A 26,027-nucleotide genomic window follows, 5' to 3' on the forward strand; every position below is an offset into this window, starting at 1 on the left:
GTAGCAGAGATATAGGGTTGGGCTAGGCTGGTGAATCCGTTGCTATGCAAATCCACTTGCTATTCCCTCTTATGGGGATGCAGTAGGTGAGTGTAAAGGGGTTGCAATTAGCTCTTTCAGTCCTGATGCTGGTGTGATGACTGAAGAACAGCTCCCCTACAGCGGTTCAGGCTGTGCACTGGGGCCAGGATTTTGGGCTAAGGGAGTATTTACATGGAATATTAAATTCAGAAATGATTTCACTCGAACATTTAAAATGATCAAAGAATTTTAACACAGCTTAGCTAGTTACAGAAACCATGTCAATTCTGCTGGCTTAGACTTAAGAGTAAAAAGGTACAGTGAAAAAGGTCAATGTCCACAGGGACACTGCTATGAGCTGCCTTGGCTAAAATCACAGAAGTATGAACCCTTTATAACAGGGCAACTTAATTCAGTCATTGGAGTAGAACAACGGCAATTACTCATCAAGACCTACAGACCAAAGTCAGAGCATTGTTAGATCAGGAGGTGATATTAGCAGCATTTATCAAATCCATCTGCAGCAACCACCAGAGAATTCACAGCTGTGAAGGGGAAATGAAGTTTCAGACAAAGAAAAAAAAAAAAGGGATGAGCACATAGAAACGACCTTAGAAAATTAAAATATGTGAAGTCTGGCCATTGTAACTCATTTAAGGTGCACACTCTTTAAAAGACTTGTGGAAAATATAAGCTTTCCAATCAAGAGGGAAATATTTGGGGAGTGATTCTGCAGTCCTTTCTCAAACCAAACTGCCAATGACTTCAAATAAAGACTTGGGGAAATAGTAGTCTCTCTGACTTGGGTATAGAACTCTCAAACACAGATTTGTCTAATCTGTTTACAGCAGGTGTTTTTCTAATTAAGAGTCAGTAAGATTGTCTGTTACTCTGCATTTTGAATCTTCTTTAAATTTCTTCCTCTTAAAAGAGAAAATATCACAAAACGGTAGCCAGCACTCATGTGACAACATTTTTACAGGAAAAGCCTCTGTAACTTATCCTGTAATGTTACTATTACATGTAAATGTTTATTAGCCACACTTTTTGTATATTGTATTGTAGTGGTAAGCTGGGCCATTTCATATTAAAGGCCAAAATCAGACTTGAGCCCAAATCATCAACTTCCATCAAAATGCTATGGCAAGAGGATCATTAAGAAGTCACCAACTCCAACTCCCTGCACTGTGGCAAGACCAAGTAAACTGAGATCATCCCTGACAGGTGTTTGTCAAATATGTTTTTAAAAATCTCCAATGATGAGGATTCCACAACATCCCTTGGAAGCCTATTCCCTTAAATAACCTTATAGTTAGAAAGTTTTTCCTAATATTTAACCAAAATCTCCTCTGCTGCAGATTAAGCGCATTACTTCTTGTCCTACTTTCAGTGGACATGGAGAACAATTGATCAGCATTGTCTTTATAACAGCTCTTAACATATTTGAAGACTATTACAAGGTCCCCCATCAGTTTTCTTTTCTCAAGATTAAACATGGCCAGTTTCTAACATTTCCTCTTAGGTTAGGTTTTCAAAACCTTTTATCATTTTTATTGCTCTCCTCTGGACTATCTCCAGTTTATCCACATCTTTACTAAAGTGTGGCACCCAGAATTGGACACAGTACTCCAGCAGAGGCCTCACCAGTGCCGAGCAGTACAGGACAATTATCTCCCATGGCTTACATATCACTCCTGTTAATACATCCCAGAATGTTATTAGCCTTTTTTGCAACTGCATCACATTGATGGCTCATATTCAGTTTGTATCCATTATAACCCTCATATCCTTTCAGCAGTACTATCACCTACCCAGTTACTCCCATTTTGTAGTTGTGCACTTGATTTTTCCTTCCTAAGTGTAGTACTTTGCACTTGTCTTTATTGAATGTCATCTTGTTGATTTCAGACCAATTCTCTACATTTGTTGAAGTCATTTTGAATTCTAATCCTGTCCTGCAAAGTGCATGCAACCTTGCCAAGCCTGGTGCCATCAGCAATTTTTTTAAAGCATACTCTCCACTCCATTATCCATATCATTAATGAAATTACTCAATAGTTTCAGACCCAGGACTGAGGTCTGCAGGACCTCTCTAGATATGCGCTCCCCATTTGACAGAGAACCATCGATACTTACATGTTGAGTACGGTCTTTCAGCCAGTTATGCCCCCACCTAATTGTAATTAGACCCTATTTCCCTAGTTTGCTCATGAGAATGTTGTGGAATTGTGTCAAAAGCCTTACTAAAATCAAGATACATCATGTCTACTGCTTCCACTCGCCCGCTCCCTCCCGCCCATGTACTAGGCCAGTAACCTTGTAAAAGAAGGAAATTAGGTTGCCGTGGCATGATTTGTTCTTGACAAATCCATGCTGGGTAGTCCTTATCACCCTATTTTCCTCCAGGTGTTTATAAACAGATTATTTAATAATCTGCTGCGGTATCATTTCCGGAATCGAAGTTAGGTTGACTAGTCTGTAAATCTCCAGGTCTTCTTTGTTCCCCCTTTTAAAGATAAGTTCTATATATGCCCTGGTCCTTTGGGATCTCACTTGTACTCCATGAGTTTACCTGTAGGAAAAGGGTTTTGAGGGGAACTGCCACTTATAGAGCTTTCCTAAGGTTATGCCATGGGAGGGCTGTGTGTGCAGAAGGCCAGAGTCATCTGCATGGCAGCTCCATGTGTCTGGACTGTTTCTGGGGCTCTCTCCTTGGCTCCTCTGGAAGTTTCCCCAATGTGAAAATGGCTGGGGAAGTGTGACCAATAGAAGTTGGTCCAATAAAAGATATTATTTCATCTACTTTGTCTCTCTAATATCCTGGAACTGACACAGTTACAACTACACTATATACCTAGATTTTTAGAGTAATTTCCATAGAGCTCTAATGGTTACATCCTTTTAAAACTTTGTAATACTCTTACCATAAGGATCTTGGCACCATTTCTCCTTAGCTATTTCCCCACATCCCGCCTCCTCAGATGCACATCCCTGCCCTTCCCTGAGAGTGCTTTGTAAGGTCCAGCCTGAGGTTGGAATAAATGGTGCCACAGAGGTAGATGACATCTCTCTGTATGAGATGGAAGACTACATACAGCATAGTGCAGAGGAATGTGCTTACGGCTCAGCAATATGGTCCTAGTTCAGGAAAGCACCTTTATTCAGGAAAACACTGAAGGATGTACTTAACTCCAAATGTGTGCTCAAATATTTTCCTGATTCAGGGCCTATGAGCAACCTCTATCCCTGCTGTTGGACTCCTGAGTCATCTCAGGACCTATATGTAGATCTGTGGCAGAGATCATCCTCAGATCAAGCGACCGCCAATGATGATGTTGATCCCTGCTGTGAACTGAGCACTGATGAATGTGGGGGAAAGTGGGCAGGACATGGGGTTAGAATCGTTAGTGTTAGGGTGTGGCCACAGTATAAGTACGAGGACAATTTGATGAATGCAAATTACGTATGTTGTGGGATTTTCAGTTATTCTTAATGCCAGCCATGAGTAATGGTTTATTCAAGTGTGCTTAAGAGCTACTGCACAAGAAATTGAGAGAAGGGGCAGCATGAGGGCCAGCCACTGACAGAAATGCTTTGGAAAGATTCACATGATACATTAACCCTCCCTAGCAGCCATTCAGTACCTCATGATGTATACTAGACACTGTTTTCCCTGGTCCTCCAGCCTGTACACACACTTCTCTGTTGGATTGTAGGTAACAAGCACCATGCTCAGCAATGTACTGCTATCTCAGAACTGCTGTCAATAACCTGATCTACATCAGATAGGATCCACTCCTCATTTTATTTTGGGATATGTTCAAAAGAAAGTGCTTCATTTCAGAACTTGAATTTTGGCATGGCCTTTAAGTAGTTCTCAAGGAGGAACTTTAAATTCTCCCTTCCCAGATTTCTGAGCTCAGGGTTAAACAAAAAATAGTCCATGGTATTCTAAAATGCAGCCTGACCACTTGCATCTTTTAAACAGAGGCACAAAACATAAAGACTACAGGACCCATCATTCAATGCTCCATCTTCATTTCATCAGAGCCACTACAAAGGGGTCACTATTATCTGCTCTACTGTATACAAACTAAGTGAGAGTTCAGGTTGTTGGGCCAAGTTTTAATGTCCCTATTCTAACTCCTAAAGAAGTCTACTCAGAAGTGTATATCCCTTACTCTAGGTAGCTGCTGTTGATTAAAAAAATTTTACACTAATATTGCAATCTTTCCAAATCAGGCTCAGAGTCAAAACGAACATTTTTTGTGCTTAGCTTGATCTTAATAAGGTCCTTATCCTGTAACTGACTCTATAGATCCCTGTGCCTACATGGAGCCCCTTTATTTCAAAGGTCTGATCTGTAAAGCCTTACTTCCATGAATAGCTCTTGCAAGGCTATTTGCTGTAACAGACACTTAGATTATTTATATTATAACACTTGTGATGGCAATTCAATTGCACTGTATTTATACATACAAAGTATATCCTATTATATATGCATACACAAAATACAAGTCTGAACAGAAATGAACTTTTAGAAAAAGATTTATAAGTAGGAGATTCCTAATCAAAGTTTGATAGATTTACTGTACATGTCTTAAATTTTTAAATGTCTCTGGTAAAAAAATACAACATGAATTTAGAAAATTAGCACTGTGGAATATACTGTGCTGTACATGTGGATTTGGGGATTGCAATTTGATACAGGCATAAAAATGTAGGAATTATATACATTACTTACGGGGATTTAAAAAAATACACATTAGCTGAACAAAGACTTTGGTCCAGATTCGGCAGTCTTTACTCAGGCAACTTTCCCATTGTTGTTAATGAGAATTTTATCTAAGCGCTACTATTGGGCTTTCAGGGTAATTGAGTATACACAAATGTGCTTCTGTGCTACAGATCTTATATGCAGATCAGTTTAAAAAAATTACCTGGACATCAAAATATGTCAGTCAGATTAAATTGACTATGTGCCAGAGTCCAGACTTCAAATATGAACACAAGGGTTTCCCCCATTTGACTATATTAATCCAAGGACAGATGGAATGCTTTAGAACAGCATTCAACACTGCTGCATGTACACATGGACTGGTTTTGATTCTTACAAGTAATAGAGAGAAAAGCACAGTGGAGCAAAGAATCATTAGGCACTATTGGTAATTTCGTGACTGTGGAGTGTTGAGAGCAATTATACAAGAGATAATCAACGAATGTGGAAGACCAGTCTCGTACTGATGTGACACCCTGATATATTGTAGAAAGAGACATATTTTAATTGTATAAACCAGCTTCCCAAGCATTTACTGACTTTGCATTTGTTAGTGGAATGTATTGGTCAGATCATTAGATTTCCTCCATCCATTGTCCCCATTTTGGACTTTTAGAACCTATCCCACCGCACACCGACTGAGTACTGAACTGAGCTAACAAAAATCCAAGCAGGTGAATAGTGTTTTCAAGTGAAGGAGGGATGCATTATGTCATTTTCTCATTTATACTATGTGAAAAACAGTCACCTCAGAGTACAGCTTTAAATTAAGACGATTGCTCTGACAGATTCAGGTGTATAGGTTCCCCTCTCCCCCAGTCCTCGGCAACTGTGATCCTGAGCAATCAATTTCCTTTCTCTATCTTAATTTGCCCCTTATACATCATATTCAAGATTTTATCTGGACAGGGGCTCGGTGGCTCAGTGGATAAACCTCTGCCTTTTCACCTCTGGGATCATGGTTCAAGTCAAATCCTGATGAAATGCATTTGATCGTCCTAATCTAGTTCTTAGTGGACAGCATTCCCATTATCTTTAAAAGGGTCAGAGCCAAGGCCATTGGGAAGAGTGCATTGTGCTATATCTTGTCTGTTGATTAATACATTTTCAGTGATGCCAGTTCCTTAACTTCATGAGCACACATATTCACACAAAAAAGCTGAATAAAGGTCCCTAGTGGATTAAACTTCTCTCTCTTTTCCTCTCATACTCACAAATCCTTTTAGGTTTCCCTGGAAATATTTAAAAAAATCAGCAGTTGCTGATGATTTTGAAAAGATTAACTGCTGCATTAAGAAAAAAATCTCTAATTAATTAGCTCAATAATTACTTTAAATCCTTGTTTGACATATGGAGAACACAATCATGAGAATTTATAACCAGAACCATTTTAATAACACATTCTAGTTCTCTTCTCTTATGTATGTTAGTTAATCTAAAAAGACTTTTGGATCAAAGGGATTAATCCCCAAGAAAGATATCTTTTGTTGTATACAAGACAGGAGGCCAGACAGCTAGATGAAGTACTTGTTATTATAGGAATTTATTCTCCATTCTCTGGAAACTGTTATTTGGGATCTGCTGGAAGAAATGGGTATTTGACAGTTGGTGTGAACAAAACAAAAACAACACAGCCATAGCCTTCATTTTGTCTTATCCCATCAAAAAGGTACATTAAGAAGAAATATATAAACATTTCCCTTTTATGGCCAAGGTTATTGGGCTTTTCCTTGACCTAGAGAAGGGAGTCAGCAGATCTGCTGCCACAGACTGCTGCATGAAATATGTGAAAGCATTTGAAAAGTGGCAGGGCAGAGATAATGTTACGCCACCTGGAAATCCTAGAATCATCTGGAGTCTGTTTTGGACCCAAACACAAAAGCTAGGAAAAACAATTCCTTATGAATCATTCAACTGGCCTAGGATCACCAGAGTGCATTGCACTCTGGTTCTATCCCCACTTGCCCCTAGTGTGCCCCTGATGTATCTGTGATGCAGGAAGTAGACAGTGTAAAGGAAGCCAAGAATTCCCCCAAGCTGCAGCGGTCTTCAGCTATCTGCCTAAGGCAGCCTTAAATCTCCTTTGTGCCTTTGGAGTAGTGCAAAGGTGACTTATCTCTAGGAAGGATTGAGTCCTAGATCCCAAAAGAGCAGAGTAGACAGAGGAAGAAGCACAGACAGTCTTTTCATGAAGATGCAGCAAGAAAGGAGGACAAATGTTATACCCATATAGTCATAATACAGTTTCTACAAGCAGTGCATGAGATAGCTCAACGACATCACCAAAAGCCTGCTCTGCTCCCATTGAAGTCAATGGCAAAACTATTCTCTAGCTGCAGTGGAAGCAGGATCAGCCTCAAAGCTGTTAAGATAACGAGTTGATTGAAAACTCCTATAGTACAGTAATGGTAAAATTCATGAGGACAAAATATGATTTTCCTGCTGATATAGTTCATGAATATAGTTTATGTGAGATATATGAATATATGAACCATTTTTCATTTTTGAGAGTGGTTAAAGATTATAAAATATTTTAATGATTTAATCATTATCCTACAGTCATTAATAGTTTTTACATTTCTGCTATATATTTATTTAATTGGCTACTGAACTGGCAGCATTTAATTAATGGTTCCTTTGCACAAATCAATAACAATTATGATTTTTTCTGGTTAAATAATTAATTATCCTTGAATTGTTTTTCTTTCTAACGTTTTTCAAGTTAACAGGAGGACGTGCAGGTATTGTACAGGAGAACTTGGCTGGATCTGAGGACCAGTGTTTCTAAGCTCTTCTATCTCAAATATACTACTTTTAGATGCCCATTTAAACTCACTATATTTGGGAATTAATGTGACAATCAGAGCCAAGTTCAGCCCCATGTGACTCATGCATTCCATCCTTTTTGTTTTTTTGCAACAGTCACCACTGTAGCATGTAGGCTCTGTAGCTCCATTGTAGTCAATGGAGTTCTACTAGAGTTGAACTGAGTCCTTGAAGTACATTACAATGCTAAGGGAAATTTCACTTGATGTTCTATGATAATTTTGCACTAGGTAGAGATTTGACATTAATTTTCTCTTTTCTATCTTACTGTAAAGTTGCTATCTGCATTGATCTTTTTTAAACAGAATGATATAGAAGGGTATTCACTTACTCATTGTACATGCCATTTTGTGGAGGAAACGGACAGTTGCTGAAGTTTGGAAAATATTAGACCTGAAATATTTCAGACTAGAAACGACAGTATTTCAGCTGAACTGATAATTTGTATCTGTTTTAGATTTTTCATAAACATGATAACCATTTCTACATCTATCTTAAGAATTCTTTTTGTTGATTAAAGTGTAAAAAAGACGGAGTAACTGTGTATGGACAATGATAAAGTAGGCTGTTTATAATAAATATTTGTCATGTCTTGTCACATCTGCACAAATTCCACTGTTATGGAAGAGACACCACACTGATAAAAAAGAGCTCAGAAAATCAATGAATCTTGAGCTAAAGCAGTTGCTAAACACACAGAAAACATCTTTATCCAACAGCCACAGTGCTGTGAAAATTCCCAAGCCTTGCATCGGTATAGCTAAGGAAAATTTAATCTTCCCAAATACTCATCAGGGCACTCCATCCTGCAGACCTGACAGCCCCACTTATAATTAATTATACAATTTCGATGGGAATATCGACTAAACAAAGCTATAAATCATAGAAAAAGTCAATAGGCATGGACACATTCAATCATGTCCCGACCAATGATTACTACTCTTAAAATACAATAATTATTTTCAGGAGCCAGCTTGAATTAAATTTCTGTCAGGCTGGTACAAGACCGCTGGTTGATGAAGGATGCGATGGATTTTTTTGGTTGAATTCGGCATAGGAACATTTATCCTTTTAGATAGGTAGTTTGTTTTTAGTGATCATGGTGCTGCGTGTTTAACTAGACCATGAAGATTAGATTATCTCCAATGGCTCATTATATCGTTTATCTTTTTCCTTCCATGCTTGATCTGGAAGATTTCCTGCTTCTCGGTGCGTGAACGAAATGGCAGCTGATTTTGAAATGTAATGTGTTAAAGTATCATGTCTGCATATGAGTTTGCATACAAGTATGTGTGTATGGGCATGTGGTTCATGTATGGGAAATCGTCCAAACTGTCATTTGAAATGCCACTGGTATATTATGAATTGCAATAAAGAGGAGTGACTTTGTTCAGCAGAAAAAGCTTTACTGAAAGAGGAATAAAATTATAAACTTTCAAGTTGATATTAAAAAAGTTAAGAGAAATAAAACAGATAAATGTAGAAGGACAAGTTTTCATTTCTCTTGTTTATCTATCAAAAGGAATTGGAAATGGGACAGGGAATTTTTAGTGAGATAATATAAAGAAAGGCTATGTCAAAGCATAGATTGGACCAAATGTTTCAAAAGAGAAAAATAACGGTATGTGAAGATAGTCAATATCAATTTTCCATCCACAGTAATATATTTATACCCCAAAAAAGGTAACTTACCCATGGTTTTTTGAGCTATTTTGTCCAAGTGGGTCCCACTTCCAATCTCATGTGCCCACCATAAAATGTAGATATGTAAAAAAAACTACTTATTTTTAAAATGTTGCATGGCCACAAACTTACCGCAGTGCCATTGTTGTCTCTAAAAACATCTTGATTAAAATAGTCAAAGAGCTTCTTTTCTAACTGTAACATAACCTGAGAAAGTAAAGCAGGAAAAAAATATCAGGGAAGAATTTCTGGCCTAAGTGGTCATATGAGTCAGGCAGTCAGTCATTCTCAACTATATACATTCAGCCCTACATTCTAGATCGCTAAATCTCTTTCCTTATCAATCAGCCCATTTGGTTCACTGGCAAACAGCTAACAAGGATAAACAAACAGTTCTGAAGAGTGTGGACATCTATATTCTCCTCCTAAATGATGATGTGTACGTTTAATTTTTGCAGAACTATGTAAAGTGCCTCTCAGGAAAGAATACAACCTACCAAGAACTCACTTGCATCACAAATCATACAATAATTCACATCTAAGAGCCCAATCTTGCAATATGATGCTCATCACCCTAAAGGATCAGGTGCTAAGTTATCTTAGCCTACATTTTGTAACTAAATTTTTGGAGCTAAATTCATCCCTGATAAGTTACTCCTAGAAATTACAACCAGAGATAAATTTTGCCTTTGATGTTTGCAAATCTGAAAAGGAGATGTTCAACAATCTTCTCTGATATGTCTGTATTCAGTTACATACCTTTCGGTCATTATCAGATTCACGGAATATTAGCTTGACTACTTCATTGGTGTCAGCTGCCCGGATAGTCTGCATTGTAGCCTTTGTACAAAGTGTCTAATAAAAAAGAAAGCAAGAGAGAGATGGTTTTATCAGAAAGATGAACCCCCATTTTGTAGCCTTCTCAATCAATAAACATTAAGAGCTTGATCCAATGCTAAGTGAAAAGTGTTTTTGCTGAAGGTCAATTTTAAATACAAAACACTATTAATTTAATGTATTTCCATCCACTAAAAACCTAGCTAATGAGCTACATTAATATTCTAACACAAACTGACAAAACCAAGAAAATTCTTTCTTAAAGCAAACATTAACTTCTTAACTCATTGTACTGTGCATTTTTACTTTAAAAGATTCGACCGTATTACATGACCCCACTTCAGACATTAGTTGTGACCATCCTGAACAGCCATTCCTGCTAGCCCAGCAGACCCCAAATTTTGTTTCACATAACCACTTCCTTAAAAAATTGTAAAGTGAATTGATGGAACATATACAAACAGTAATACATGTAGCAATTTAGGAACCCCTGAAAATCTATTGCAAAAATTTTATGCTCAAATGTGGTTTCAATCTATAAACATAAACCAACAAAACTTTTATAACTTTGCAATTGGCTGCCGGGGCTAAATCTATCGGAGAAGCAAATCCTCTTGTATGACCACCCTTCTCAACAAGTGACGGCACTGTACTCCTAAATATTGTATTAATTAGCTTTAGGTATGCCTATTGTGAAAGGGACTTCTCTGTTGCATTCAATCACAGATGGAAATCTGGAGGATTCAGCAAAGCACTTAAACATATGCTTAAATTTAAGCATATGCTTAAGCCCTACTGAAGTTAAACAAATGGGTAAGTGCTTTGATAAACAGGACAGGCTGCTGAATTTGGGCCCAGACATGATGCAGGGTTAGGAGAGCTGATGGGAAACGTCTTCTTGCACAGAGATTTATTTTGTTAGTGCTTCCTAACTGAATAGTGCACAAGACAGGAATTAAAGTAAGAACAAAGAAAGTTCGGATTTACTTGCAGTGCATTTTTACTCTTTTTCATGCTGGCAAGAAAACTAGTTTTGGTTTTGCATAATATTTAATAATAAAATAAATATTTTTTGCTTCTATAGTTACTAAGGCACCTATATCTGAGGCCCTAAAAGCATTTTACAATCTTTAGTGAATGTATTCTCATAATACTCCTGTGAGTTACAAATGTATCATTATCCCATTTTACAGATGGGAAAACTGAACGTAAGACCAAATTCAGATACAGCATAACATCTGTTTAAACCACATAGGAATCTGATATAAACAGGATTTCACTAATATCAGAACAGAATTTGCCTCTTATTATCTTGGCCAAAAGTCGCCTGGAAAGTCTCTAGCAGAGTCTGAAATAGAATCCAGTTGATTTTTAGTCACAAAAACATCAATTTCATTTATCATTTTACTTTTTGCTTCTTTCCTTCCTGAAAAAATACATATGTTGGATTTATTTTAGAAATGCACGGTGTATCAGAAAGACTGTAATGGGATTTTTAGCATATTTGCAAAAACACATTCATTTATTTTTAAGAAGATGCTGAACATCTGCAGTGACTGCTCTTCTGAACAAATGTACTTCCTAACAAAAATAACCAAACACATACTTGAATATCCAAAGATTTATTTTTACTCTTTATAAAGCACCTAGCACAACAAGGCCATGATCTTTGACTGGAGCCCTTACGTGTTATCATAACACTGATATATAATAACAACAACAAGCCATAAAATTTCATTTTTAAAGGATGATGACTTCTGAGTGTATCACAAGAAAAATATAACACAAATAAATCTGATCTCTCTCTTCAGTCCTATGCACTTAAACACTGCTAATTGATTTCCCCTTCTCATTTTGCTAAAAATATTTCCTCCTGAACTTCTTCCTCTGGATATTAATTTTCCACCCTTCACAAATGTTACTACACTAAATTATAAATCCCTGGCAAGAGGGACTCATAATGCAAATTCTGGCACAACCATTATCTAGAATAGAGCAACACAAACACTGCTGTTGGAATGTTTGAAAAACACAAATCTCACTAGAGGAAAAAAATCTGTGCTTATAGTAACACAAAACACTCTCGAAAATGGTGTTTGTGGTCACAATTTTTCAGACCATTTTTGTTCAGTGGATCAGGCTTCTGCAAACACAGGGAAGAAGTTATAACTAAACTGGTAAAGGTCATGCTGAGAGGACGGTGAAAGAGTGGCATGTCAAATCCTTCAGGGAGCTGCAGTTTTGATTTCATTTAATTTTTTAACATAGACCTAATCACTTTTTCCACACATCACCACAATTTACCTTAGATCCCATTTTGTCTCTTTTGACAAGTAATTAACATTTTGCCATCTGTGTCTGTATGCAGTTACCAATGAGGTAATCCAACAGTGAGCCATTCCCAAAGTGCACTCCCTCTGATACCAGCCATTGAAATTCAAAGCACAGATTAGCTAATCGGGTCAAGCCCAAAAAAATAGCCCTTTGGACTCATGTGTCACAAATCAGTCTGGTCGCCTTTAAACAGCGCACCAGATTAGAACAAGCACCCGAACAAACCAAAGCGGAAAACCCGCCGCTCTCTAAAGCTGGTTTCTAAAGCCCTAACAAATCGCTCCATCTTTCACTCATTTAAACTTTCCAAATGAGGGTCAATATGGTCCCCTAGCATCCAAATGCTAATGCGCTTAAGTGCGCTTAAGCAGCTTTCCGGAGTGAATGGGCCAAAGAAGGGCTCAAAAAGACAAGGCAGAGTTACTGTCACTGTCAAAAAGTCATTGTAGCTACCCCCAGAGTGGTTGCAATTCAAGAAATTCATGATTTCTGTCTCTTAAAGGCATCTGCTTGAGAACATTTTTTTTCTGAGCTGCTTTATCTCACAACTTCAGGCTGCTCTAAAAGAATAAAAATCTGATCGACTCTTGAGAACCAATAAAGAGAAAGGACCCACATACCTTATTGCTTTCAAATTTCACACACACAAAAAGTTACCTTATTCGCAAACAAAAAGTGATTAGGCAAAGGTTCATTTCTTATACAAGCTGGAGCATTCCTTTTTTCCTCTCCTTTCAATTTCTACAAAATCGTAGTCACCCAAGCAGAAAACTTTCAGGAACATGTGCCTTTTTAGTCAAGTCTACTTATGAAGGGATTTTTTGTTGTGGTTAAAAAAATCAAAATGCTATGAAAACATGCTGTTCTTTTCAGTGTCCTAAGGTTCTTTAAAGGAATCTTTTTAGATGATGGAAAACCAGATAGCAAAAAGCCTCTATCAAGTTTTCTTCTTTTTCTTCTTCAATTTCAGGCACTTGTTTTTCTTTTGCAAGTTAAATATTGCTACAGTGCTTGCAGGAGAGTTGCCACTCAGTCTTCATCCTTTAGCTAGGATACGGACATACCTTATTCCAATTTTACTTGGATTATCCACACAGGTAGACTCCTGTAGCTTCTTCAAAGTAACATATAAAAAATACTTGTGATATTCATCTATATAGACTTGTAAAACACAGCTATAACTTTTCTGATGTAATCAATTTACTCAGAATTTACTGTATTTTACCATTGTGCGAAGTTATAAAGTTACTTCTGTATGCCATTGCTCTGCAGTCTTCAGGAAATGAATCTTCTTTTCATTTGCAGAATAAATGTAACCTTTAAAATTCTTCTGCTTAACTTTATAATGCAGTGCATTAAAATATTTTACAGTATTCTGCAGTGCCAAATAAAACTATTCTGTCAGCAACAGAGACACATATGTATATTGAAACATGGCAACCCTTCACTGAATATATAGAAAATACCATAAACCAGTAAATCGTACCATTTTTCCTTATTAATGTAATCCTTTGCTGAAAACTGTAATATTGTTTTCTCATTTATTTTGCAAATCTATGCCCTGATCATCTTCTAGAGTTCTATGTCAAACTCCGATATGTGATTTGTGTCTTTTATTGCATGCCTGTACTTACTTAAATTAAAAATATTTTGAAAAAATTCTAAGTCCAACACATATGGATTCAAACTTTCCTACTATCTCTGCCTAAGAATCTAAATATGTGTATTACTTTTCCCATGTGATTTAAATAATCTTCTTAGGAAACTTTATTTTATTTTAGAAGAATTAATTAGTAATAAAACAATTGGAACGTTTTCAGTGTCTTGTTATAATGAAAAAGTTCCAGCAACAACTGCAACTATAATTCATAATAAGTTTCAGTCATTTCCAAGGAACTTTCATGGGTTTAGCAAAGGTGTTTCTTTTTAGAAGTAGCAAGGCACAGAAGACAAAAAGGGCTAAGACACTGACCCAAATAATATACCAGTTACCAAATAATCTTTTAAGATGCTAAATTTTATTTCAGTTAAATCTCTTGTAGATTTTGACAGGATGTAAGAGAAATACATAGCTCATCTCAATTAGGAAACAAATACTTTTAGCCACTTTTCCTGAAACAGCTCTTGAAAAAAAATCTGCCTGACATTTATTGAATTAGGACAACCAAATGCTTTTTTATTATCATAGAAGGCAAATTGTATTTGAAACAATTTGAGACTAGAGGACTTGCTATTTCAGGAGTACAGAAACATCTGTCTTGTTCAGGCTGTTTCTGATCTGTGAGGGTCTGATTCTGATCTCACTTATATTGGTGTACATCAGGAGTAATTTCACTGAACTCAGTGAAGTAAAAGAGATCAGATTCAGACCCTGAGTGTTTATTGGAGAAAGCCAGAGTCTGATTTAGCTTTTTCCACCAGTCAGTGATACACAATTAAAACTTCTGGATAGGAGCTTATGTTTAATCAACATTTTAGTATTTTAATTTTTGTACACACACATTCTAACAGAAATTTAGGATTAACCTTTCACTGTGGTGCATAGCTATTCAGCCACATAACTTATATGAACATTTATGGAAGTTGCAGGAATAAATGGCCAATGCAAGACAATGAAAATCCACCCTAAAGAGTATACACCTATTTTCAGGCTAAACTCAACCAGTGTGGGATATTGAGGAGTTGAGGAAAAAACAGAAACACCATGAACATTTCAGAGACATGATTAGGTCTAAAATATCACAAGGAAAAAATAAATCAAAATCTCTGCATTCCAGGGGCCAAAATTCAGCAGTGATATAAATGATGGCCTAATCTAACAGAAAACAAATATGTATGGGCATGTCACAAAGTACTGTAACTTGCCCAGTTTTGGCATTCAGTCAGCATGCAAAATTACTGTCATACTAATTTTATAATCTATGAGGACCATATTCAGACCTGGCATAAGCAAGTACAGCAGCAGCATCCATTTAAGTTTTTGGCCTCATAAGTGCTGGGGATGGTTGAAGTAAGCTAAAGCAAAGGCTTGCTTTATTTTACACCATCCTGTTAGTTGTTTTTCCTGTCACATCACCTTCTGTTCCCTCGGTATGTAAGGTATACCTGGTTTGTATATTTTCTGATGGCAAATCAGTGCAAATTACACTGTGCTGCCACTTGCATCAATTTTATGACCGATTTACCTCATGGTGCACCTTACAGGACATTTGATGTCACCACTGAAGTCCTGGCCTACAGACTTCCATTGGATGTGTTGTAGTGTCTCAGAGGGCCTGCTAGTGTATCTAAAGCTTTTAAAGGTTTATTTCCGTTTTAAAGTATCTCTTTGAGCAGCACCAGTGATGGTAGCTTTTGTGCTAAAAATACCCCTTTAAATCTAAATTTAAACTTTGAAAATCTCAAACATGCCTGCTGAGGAGACTTCCTTGGTGCCAGACTAGCAAGATTCCTCTCCTTTCCTTCTATGAATCTCATTGGGGCCCAGCTGAGATGACTTGGCTGCAGGCTGGGATATGGACTTGCCCCTTACTCCAGTACAACTCTTTATATCACACTCCACTTCAAACCTATTTGAACATTCTCTTCTCAAGAATCTTTTAGATCAGTGTTAATAATACATCACTAAATATGTCCTTGGTTCTTTCTGGACAAATAGGAAGACAAGGTCTTTTCCCCAAGGAACCTGCAATAAACACACTACACAGGGCCTGACTGCCGCTTCCCGCAGCTCCCACTGGCTGGGAACGGTGAAACGCAGCCACTGGGAGCTGTGAGCGGCCATGCAAATGGAAACAAATGGTCTGGCGGCCTGCCAGTGGATTAACTTGATGGGCCATGTGTGGCCCACCAGCCGCAGGCTGCCCACCACTGCACTACAGTATGGACAAGGAAGGGTGTGGGGAAGGCAGGCAACATGAAAGCAAAGTAATTAGCACCTGTCTTGATACTTCCAAAACAGAAATCTTTATTCATTAAATTTTAAGTGTACATTGTGATGTGAGTTGAATGACATGATAATGAGCGGAGGTGTGAGGGCAGGGCTGGAGAATTATTGCTAGAAGACACTTCATATGTGCATAGTACTCATTCGTGGCATTGCCAAATAGTGTTAAAGACAGTTCTGACACATGAACTCCTACAAGTTAAAGAAAAAGTTAAATGAACTAAACTTACAGATTCAGTACGAGAGCGTTTAGAAGAAAACCCTTAAGCTTAACCACAGAAACAGGACAATTCAATAGAATTATCACCTTCTATTAGGCTGCAAACAACACTATTCACAGATATACGTTTTACAAGCCATAGTCAGAGGTGACATAGTTGGGGGACAAGCACTGACATCTACAGCTGACTTGTGGGGTCGAGCAAACTTCCATACCAAAAGAAAAGCAGGAACTGGGTAGGACACAGGATAGGTACCTACAACGTCATTTCCTTTCCTCTCACTCAGCCTGCAGAGTAAGCAGGGGAGGGACTGACATCTTCTCTTAAAGACAAAGCAAAGCAGAAGGGACTGAGCCTGACATACTATGTGTTGTGTACACACACACACTTTTCATTAGAAGCTATCCTTTTTTCCTTTTTTACACTCTCTCACACACTAGCCCCAAGAATAAAAGTTTGAACTTGAAGTTTTGTGTGGCTTTGAAGTTAGGCCACAAAACTATAAGGAAATTGTCAGGCTGGCAATGTTGCACTAGCTACTTTTAACCAGAAGGGGAAGGATGTAGGACAATGTAAAACACCTTTTATTTTTGTTTGTTGTTGACCCCAGCATTAAGATAGCCTTTTCATCCGCTGACTGGAACAAACTTCACATCACATAGGAGAGAGAAGTGCAATTCCTTGGACTCACTCTCCTGAGTCACAGCACTATGCTCTGTCTACTGGACAACACTGCTTCCTCTTGAATTAATGAATTTTTAATAAACAGTGAACTGACTAGAAACAGGCACATCATATCCAGTTTTCTGTCCATATAAAGTTTTCTGAATTGCCAACACATTAACCAACATTCACTGTGTTAAGAATTATCACTGGCTAATTTTCCAGCTGACTTCTCCAAATAACTTGAACATTAAGTGTTCTATTTTTAAAGACACAAACCCTAAAAACTCTACTGCAGTTGTTTCCTATCTGACACTTCAGCGCCATTCAATTTTGGAATAAGCATTCTTTAATTACAGCTATATCATTGGACTTGGAGAAACAGCTGTAGCTCCCCATTGTACAATTTAGTTTAGGTCTCTGAAATATCTGGCTTGGGCTTGGTAAGAAAGCAAGTCCTTTTCCAGAAGAGGCCACACAAAAACCTTCTCTTGATCGCTGGATAATACAATATATGAAGGAACTGAAAACTTCCAAAGACCAACAGAAATACAGAAAGCTTGAAGGAGAAACACTTGCAAAATTAAAACTCACATCTGATCAAAGACTCCTGAAAAAACATCACTGATGCCTGCATAGTTATAGACAATTGAGATCCTACCTAAAGTGTGTGGGGAAACTAAAGAATTTTTATACATTTTAACAACCAGGTTTATCAGTTTGGATAAAGTTAACATTCTGTAAAAATTGCAGGCAAGTAATTTTGCCTTGTTTGTATATGGAACCAATATGCAACTTTGCATATCCCCCAAACAGCCGTGTTTTCAAATTATTTTAGCATTCATATAATTACATCATCCTTTCTCATTTAAGGAAAAAAGAAAATGTCAAACTACCGCATTTATTAGTTTGTGGTTGGTAGCTGTTCAGGAGTTCATTCTGTGGTACTAGACCTGTAGACCATTACCATGTCTAAATTGATGCACAATTTGGTGTTAAGAGCTGTATTTTAAAATGTATATCCAATTAAAGCCATTCCTGAAAACAGTTGCATGAGGACATCTCATATGAGTAATGACTTGCAGATCAGCCCCCCAGTGAGCAGTTCTCCTTACAACATAAGCTGAACTGGCATTTAGGATGCTGAAGCTGTAAGCTGTTTTTTGCCATTCTATGTAATAAATGACTCCAGTTTTGTTTTTTAATTTATCTCGGGGCTCATTTGAGAAAGGTGTAAACTAGAGGTCTAAGCATGGCACAGGGAGCCAGGAACTGCTAAATTCATCCTAATTCTTACACATACGTCCTCTCTGACCTTGGGTGCATTACATAGATCTGCCTCTGTTTTCTCATCTGCAAAATACGGATGATATTTGCTCAAAAAGGCAGTAAAAAGATTAAGTAATGTTTGCATTAACTACCATTAAGTGAATGTTTGCAAAGTACTAAGAAAATGGAAAATATTACACACATGGTAAGGGTTAAGATAGTCGTATCTCCCTCAGTGAAGTCCAAAATAAAGTTACTACTGAGCTCATCCAACTACACCTTCCTGATGAGCCTTATAAGGATTAGCTCCTCCTTTTCCCCACTAACCTGACCTACCACTATGGAAGTTTTAGCAGTAATTATGAACAATTAGAAGCATCCTTGTTGCAGTTAATAAAATGTGTGTAAGTGCTTTCCTGTACTGGCACTGCAGTTAGCTGGAGGAAGGGATTTCCTACTAGGAACCCTAAGGCAGATGAGCACCTACACCTAAAATGGGAATTAGCACAAGGGTAATTAAGTTTATTTACTATAAATAAAATTAACATCTTATGAAGTATACAAATTGATAGGATATCTTTTCGAAAGTTGGCATGGCATACCAAGTGTTTTTGCTCTTCAAAGTCAGAAAGTGTGCCAAACAATATGATCTGGCAGGCTTTGGGCAGCAAAGTATTCAATTTACCTGTTTGTACAAACTAAAAACAAACATCATAGCCTAAATTTACTCCTGAGATAACTTCACTGATCTCAGTGGAATCACACCCGGGTAATACTTCACGTTATGTAAGACATCAACTCTTTTGGTTCATCTCTGTTCCTAACATAACAGATAAGATAAAAAATATATCTATGTGTTCATCTGTACATTTGAAGAGACTAGTCAAAAAGAGTTGTTAGCTTGACTACAGATCTGTGCTTGTACAATTCCACGACCCTAACTACTTTTTAAATCTTATTACAAATTTACCACATCAGATGTCAAGTAGCACCTGAAGGGTGAGGCTAATCCCACTGACATATGAACAGCAGGACATGACATTTTCCAAACCTATTATCATTAGCAGAAATGCTCTACCAAACGAAATGATCCACGATCTTAAACAGAAAATAAATTCCTTGGGTATATCTTGCGATACGTGGTATGCTCAGGACAAACGGTTTTATTTTCTGCTCATTACATGAGCTTCATAACTTATGTCATCCACCTACATTATTTACTACATTGATACTAGCACCAGCTTGGATATTCTGCATATTCCAACAAAATATTTTTCTCTCAACTGTAGCAACATTTTTCCACTAAGGGAAAAAGGTTTATCATGCTTGTAACTAATGACATTTATTTATTTATTTACAAAAAACTGACATGGTTGTTTGGCAGAAAGAATTTTTTTTTACTTCTAATTGTCAAAAATATGGTTTTTCGAGGACGACATGATGCACTGCGAGTTAGTGCACTAAACCATCTACTTTTGGACACTGCGTTCAAATTATGCCCAGGTAACAAGTGCTAATGGCAAAGCTTTGTGGAATGTAGGGGTTTGGGAGCCTTACTATTTTTGTGTTAGCCAAATCATTTTTTGATGAGTTTAAATTTACATTTTTAAGAAAAGATTCAAATGAGGGAAAAAGGAGGATTTCTAGCTTAAAAGGAAGCTGGGTGCTATGTGAGATTTGGAATAGAAGAGAGAATGACCCAAAAAGCTAATCTGGTAAAGTAGGTGCCCTAATGTATGTGTTATATGTGCTGTATTTATTTTTGCATTACCATTCCCCATCCCCACTTCTCTTCATCTAGTTTCCCTGAATTTATTTTTCATTCTGCCCAATCTCCACTCCAGTTCTCACAGGACTTCCTCTCTTCTCCTTCCTCGCCATTCATTCTTTTATTCCATTTTTAAAATAGTGCAGGGAATATGAACCCAATAATCTATGAATTCAAGTCATACTTTCCAGCCAATGATGTCAGAGTAATTCAGAGTAAAAACACGAGCTTGCTCATCCCTAGTCATTGGTGATATCATCTTAGTATCCAATTATTAGCATTATGAAAGCTGCCACACAATTTGGTATGATAGCATACTCCACTCAAGAAAGGTTCAGAACTAAGTGTAGGATTATTGCAGGTCAATACCAAGGCACGTTACTGGAGCTGTGTTTAGATCCTTACTAAGCAAATTAAACCGAATTCAAGCCAGTGCTGAATTCCTAACTTTAATGAGGACTAAACACATTTTTTTAAAAAAAGTATTTTGAAATAAAAGGAATGAAAAGCACCATTTGTAAATAAAATGTAGGTCATATTGTGTATGACAGGTATTTACAAATAAAATGCTGCACAGAGTAGAGAAGAGCAAATCATGGAAAAAGCAGCTGTGGGACACAAGGGACAACATGGAGCGGGAAAGGAGGTTAGGCAGGATGTTTTCCATATTAACTCTTCTATACTATCTTTAAATAGCTTTGTTCCCTCCATCAGAGGACTTCAGTCAATGCAGGAATGAAGGAACTGTAAATGGTGCTTACAGCAATATTAAGTATCCCTCCATGGTCTCTGGGCTCCATCAAGAGCTCTGTCATTGGCCAGGAGTGTATGGCAATACAGCCACTGAGCCCACCATGCTGCCATGGGCGAGCAGAGGTAGACAGAGAGAGGAATTTGGAGGAAGAGTATCTTCACACTACCTGACAGGAATACAGTGGGGTTTAACTCAACAATGAATGCAGCTCCCCAGCTTAAACAGCAACATCAAACATTGCACAGCACTGCTGCCAGAAGATGGAAAGATGTGGCACAAATGCAACTCACATACTCCTGTTAATCCTTTTTGATCAGTGTTCTCTCTCATGCTAGCTGATATGGGAGGCGAACACAGGGCCCAAGTAGGACAGGAAATCAAAAAGCATATGTTTCATCATTTATTAAATACAGATTAAAAACATTTCACTGACGCAAAACAGGACTCAAACACTATGAGGTATGTAACACAGGAGCACAGAGACCTGGGACAAAAAAAAATCATGGTTATAGATAGGGGAAATAATGCAGCTTGAAATGTGTTAATGCAACATAATGTTAACATTAACAGCTGGGGACTAGTTGCTGAAGTGCTATTCTGCCTCTATATCTTTAAGTGCTGCTAAATTCATTTGTCACTTGATCGAAAGCCAACAGGCTACAAATCTCCAAGTACCTCTTGTGCTGAATAGTGACAGGAGTATTCTGTTTCACCATAAGAAAACATTTGTGTGCTTCTCTGTTCGAAGTCATACATGCCATTTTAACTCATCTGCCTCCCCATTCTCTCCAGACCAGGAGGACAAATTGCCCACTGTGGCTCCCTTTCAGAAGCAGCACAGAGCGCAAAGAATCATGACTGAGCAGAAACACAAGGAACAGGCACATAAAAATTCATCACTTTGGCCTCTTGACCTCTTGCCACTGGGTTTGGCACACCCTGTCTCAAAAACTAGCACCAGGGGAGAACTAAGCAGACTGGCTGAGTGAAATTACTGACAAAAAATATCTTGGACACAGGAAAACCCCACCAGATGCTTCATTGTCTTTGCAGAGAAGTGGTGCTGAAAAAGGGGGTGATCTACCACATGGCATATTGGGTGGAATAAGTAGTGTCATTGTTTCAGAGCAGCTCTGTCACTTTACTGACTGCAATACAAAGAGGTGTAAAGCAAGATTTAATCCTGACTTTTTAGTCAGCAGATTAAAACCAATCATGCCAGATGTCCACAAGACTGTTTAACATACAGAAAGCTTTTTCATACTCTACAAGAAGTGAAAGCTGAAATAACTTCTGTAGTTCCTCAAGATAGGTCTTTTTCACTTATTTTTAGTAATGGATTTTAAGATGCACAATTAATTTTTACTGTAGCCTTTTCTCTTTTCCCTTTCAAGATAAAACAAAACAAAGCAAATTCTTGCACCTGAGAAAGTCAGGCAGGTATGTCAAAGAGAATTGCTGGCACAGAAATTCTACAGCCTCAAAAAGAATTCAGATGAAGGCAAATTATCTGCAGAAAAAACCTGTCAACAAATAAATAAGTATTCCGAATAGAGGTTGAAGTGCCCCTCAAAGCTCTTGATGTAAAGATTAAAGCATGTTCATCAGTGTACAAATTAATAAAGAAATGCATAGAGACTGATTTTAGCCTGAAAGTGATTATGTAATTGCATGCCTACTTTGCGTGCACGCAGAGCTAGATAGGCACCTATGTAGTCACATGTGCAAGTACATCCTCCAGCTTGAGGGTGCACATGTTTTGCTGCTTGCACTAAGAAGGCATATAACTGTACACATCTAATTTTGGGCTGCAAATTAAATGCATATTATCTGCCATTACTCTACTGGCAGCCTTTTGTTAAATGAGTATATGTTGTTTTCACAAAATACAATGAAAACCTATCACAGACTAAGACAATGGCATTCAGCCTAATCCTACAGTTTTAGGCAAAATCTCAGAAAGTACTACAGGACTTTATGTGCTTTGGTATGGCATGACATATGTGCATATATATGTGCATCCAGTTCCTAGCACAATGCAGCCCTGCTCCCTGACTGGGGCCTCTAAACACTACCACAATATTAAACAATAAATACCAATAAATAATATCTTCATTAAAAATGTATTCACCTAATTGCTATATATTGAGTATCAACTACAGTACTAGTACTGTTAATTGTTAAATGCTGTGCAGTGTTTTAAAATAAATCTTGTTTTTCTGTTCACAGACAGGGTCTGGTGTGAAAATATACTATACAGGTTCTTAGTCCAAAAATTTATTTTACTTAAAAAACAGTTTAAAATATTTTTTTCACTTGAAGATGTACAAAATAATCTATACATAGGTGTACCCCTGTTTTGAATGCTTTTTTTTAGCATTTCTATAACCAAAACATTGCTTTATAGAAAAAATTAAATGACATATCTAGGTTAGTTGGCTAAAATCCAGATTATGACCTCGCAGTATTTTTAAAGACGTGTGAAGAACTGACAACATTTGAAAAGGAGCTACTGAAAAAAATTACCTCCTTAGAGTTAAGTTCCAATGCTAGACTGCTCAATACAATTCACATCATTCTAGTTGCTTGGAATCATTGCTATAGTAAGGTAATAACTGTCTCTGTATTCCTGACCCATCAGTTGCCTATGAAAAACAAACGTTAGTTATATACCATGATTGTTCTGTTGTCATGAATTGTACAGACCTCTCATTACTAGAGCCCAAAGCAGCACCTGTTGTCTCATACAATCACAGACCTAACATAGAACCAATTGAATGTATTTTCTTAATTTTGTATCTATTCAATACCTAAATGAATACAGTTATTCTGTCTGATGCCTGAATCTTCTTGGATGATGCTCTAGTCACACTGGCATTAATCAGTGGACAGTGGGAATTTTGCTATTGACATGTTTGATACCTTTTTTTTACTCTGTTAAAGATGTAGCTGTGAGAGAACAAGGTATTAAACTCTATCCAAGTTGGCCACGTTGTGCAACTGCAATTGCCTTTTTTCGAATGCATTAATTTAAAATCCTTTGAAAGTAAGGTGCCACATTTAGAATTCAAAAGAAATAAAGGACAAAAATTCAAAGAAGCGCACAGGGGGCCTGACGTCAAGCTCATGTTTTTACACTATCTCATCACCATTGTTAACCATAACTGGAGTCACAAGCATAGCCGTGTGCCTTGCTTTGAAAATGTATTCCATTAAGTTAATTAAGCTGCACTGTCCCTTGTCCATTCACCATTACCTTCTTCTTTGGAGATCTTGCCTAGTACAGTATTGGATACTCCACACCTGTCGCTAGCATTGTGTGCTAATGTTTCTACCATCTTCAGAGTATGGTGATGGTTGAAAGGTCTAGCACTTGTTTTAAATCTTTTGGTGCTTCGTTCTCACACTGGAAAGATATGGGAACACACAACAATGAAGACGATGCTATCTTTTTTTCTAAAACTCCAACTGGCTGTTTTTAAAAATACAGGAGGAAAAAGACAACTGAACAGAAATCTGCCTAAGAGGTACTAGAGACTTCTGCTAGTTATAAACTTTCTACAATACTGTGGATTTTTCACTTCGGAATTTGCACAGCGTCAAAATAATAATTCTGCTTTCCATTTCTGAACTGCTTCAAGGAACAGTCTTGTGGGTGGGCTTCCAGATACATTTTACCAATTTTTCATGCCCATCCCTCTAAATGTGACCCTGCTCCGGAGCTTTTATCTCTCTGACAACTTCACGCAAGAAAACATGCAGCCCCTCTGATAGCATGAAATCGGAAACAATGGCTTGTGGAAACAAAACGGGGGTAGAGAGGCAGGATACAGGCTGAGTCCTGCCTGATTTTAGCCACAAACAGATGTTCGTAAGACCTGATTCTTGAACAAGCTGAAAGGAAAGGCTTGTAAAAGAAATGGACCTTAAAAACAATGCATTGAAGAGTTTTAAATAAAAGAGCAGGGGAAGCAATATGGCTTTCAATGATAAATCTCTGCAACGAAAACCAAACTGGCATCATGAATTTCAATTATGCTTTTTTTCTTTTTTCAATGAACTCTAAAGTTCATTTCAGAATTTGGAGCTAGTTCTCCAATAACCTCTTTAGTTTACAAGTCTGATATGCCCATTAAAATATGTTGCAATAATTTTTAGTTTCTTGGTGTTCAGTCACTCCTCCTTTCTGACGTACCTTCATTTACTGAAACCCTCAATGTAGTTCAGAAATAGGAGCTAATGCTGTTATTTTAAAAGCTGCTTAAAGCTCAACAAAAAGGATATGCTTAGAGAACTTGATTGGAAGAGATCTTACACTAGCCGTTGGGTAGAATTATGTTGAATGTCCTCTTTTCATGTGCATTATTGTAGACTGAAAAAGACCCAAGTAAAGAATCCATGAAGTGCTATCACGAATCAAACCATGGTTTCTGTTTCACAAAAGGCGATATGCACCATTTGCAAATGGAACAAAGTGTAGAATCACTTCTGAGTGAAGTTTCTGCTTTTGTGATTAAAACTCTCTTCCTCTTTCTCGAAGAGTCTGACATCCAAAAGCGCCTGTGCTATGCTCCATTGCACAAAATACATGTATTCATTAAAGAAGAAAAACTGAAAAATTTGGCACAAAGGCGGGTGCATAACTTAAGTCCTGCTCAGGTTAGCCCTCACTTGAACTCTGCACATTTGCATAGGTTTTACCTATTGATTGTCTCCATCAGCAAACAAAAATAAATCTTCCATCCACTATTTATTGTAGCATGTCAATCTGTTTTATTTAGCAGCAGTAATATGTGGCACATATATTACTTCAAGATACAGATCACCTTCTTGAAACATGCTTACCAACATGAGGACTTGGAGAGGGAAGTTTTATATAAAAAATATGCATGCTATAGATGGCACTTTTTTCTGATGTTTATCAAGTT

General features: G+C 37.4%; 1 protein-coding gene across 3 annotated transcripts in view; it reads right to left on the reverse strand.

Moving 5' to 3' along the window:
• INPP5A (inositol polyphosphate-5-phosphatase A) overlaps positions 1-26,027 on the reverse strand; it is a 422,955-nt gene that overhangs the window by 41,492 nt on the left and 355,436 nt on the right. For all 3 annotated transcript variants that reach the window (XM_050959547.1, XM_050959548.1, XM_050959549.1), the window contains exons 10-11: positions 10,067-10,162; positions 9,440-9,514 (exon numbers count right to left, since the gene is read on the reverse strand). In XM_050959547.1, the coding sequence (XP_050815504.1) occupies positions 9,440-9,514; positions 10,067-10,162 (171 nt within the window). The remainder of the gene's footprint in view (positions 1-9,439; positions 9,515-10,066; positions 10,163-26,027) is intronic.

This window comes from Gopherus flavomarginatus, chromosome 6, assembly GCF_025201925.1.
Source record: "Gopherus flavomarginatus isolate rGopFla2 chromosome 6, rGopFla2.mat.asm, whole genome shotgun sequence".
Classification (NCBI taxonomy): Eukaryota; Metazoa; Chordata; order Testudines; family Testudinidae; genus Gopherus; species Gopherus flavomarginatus.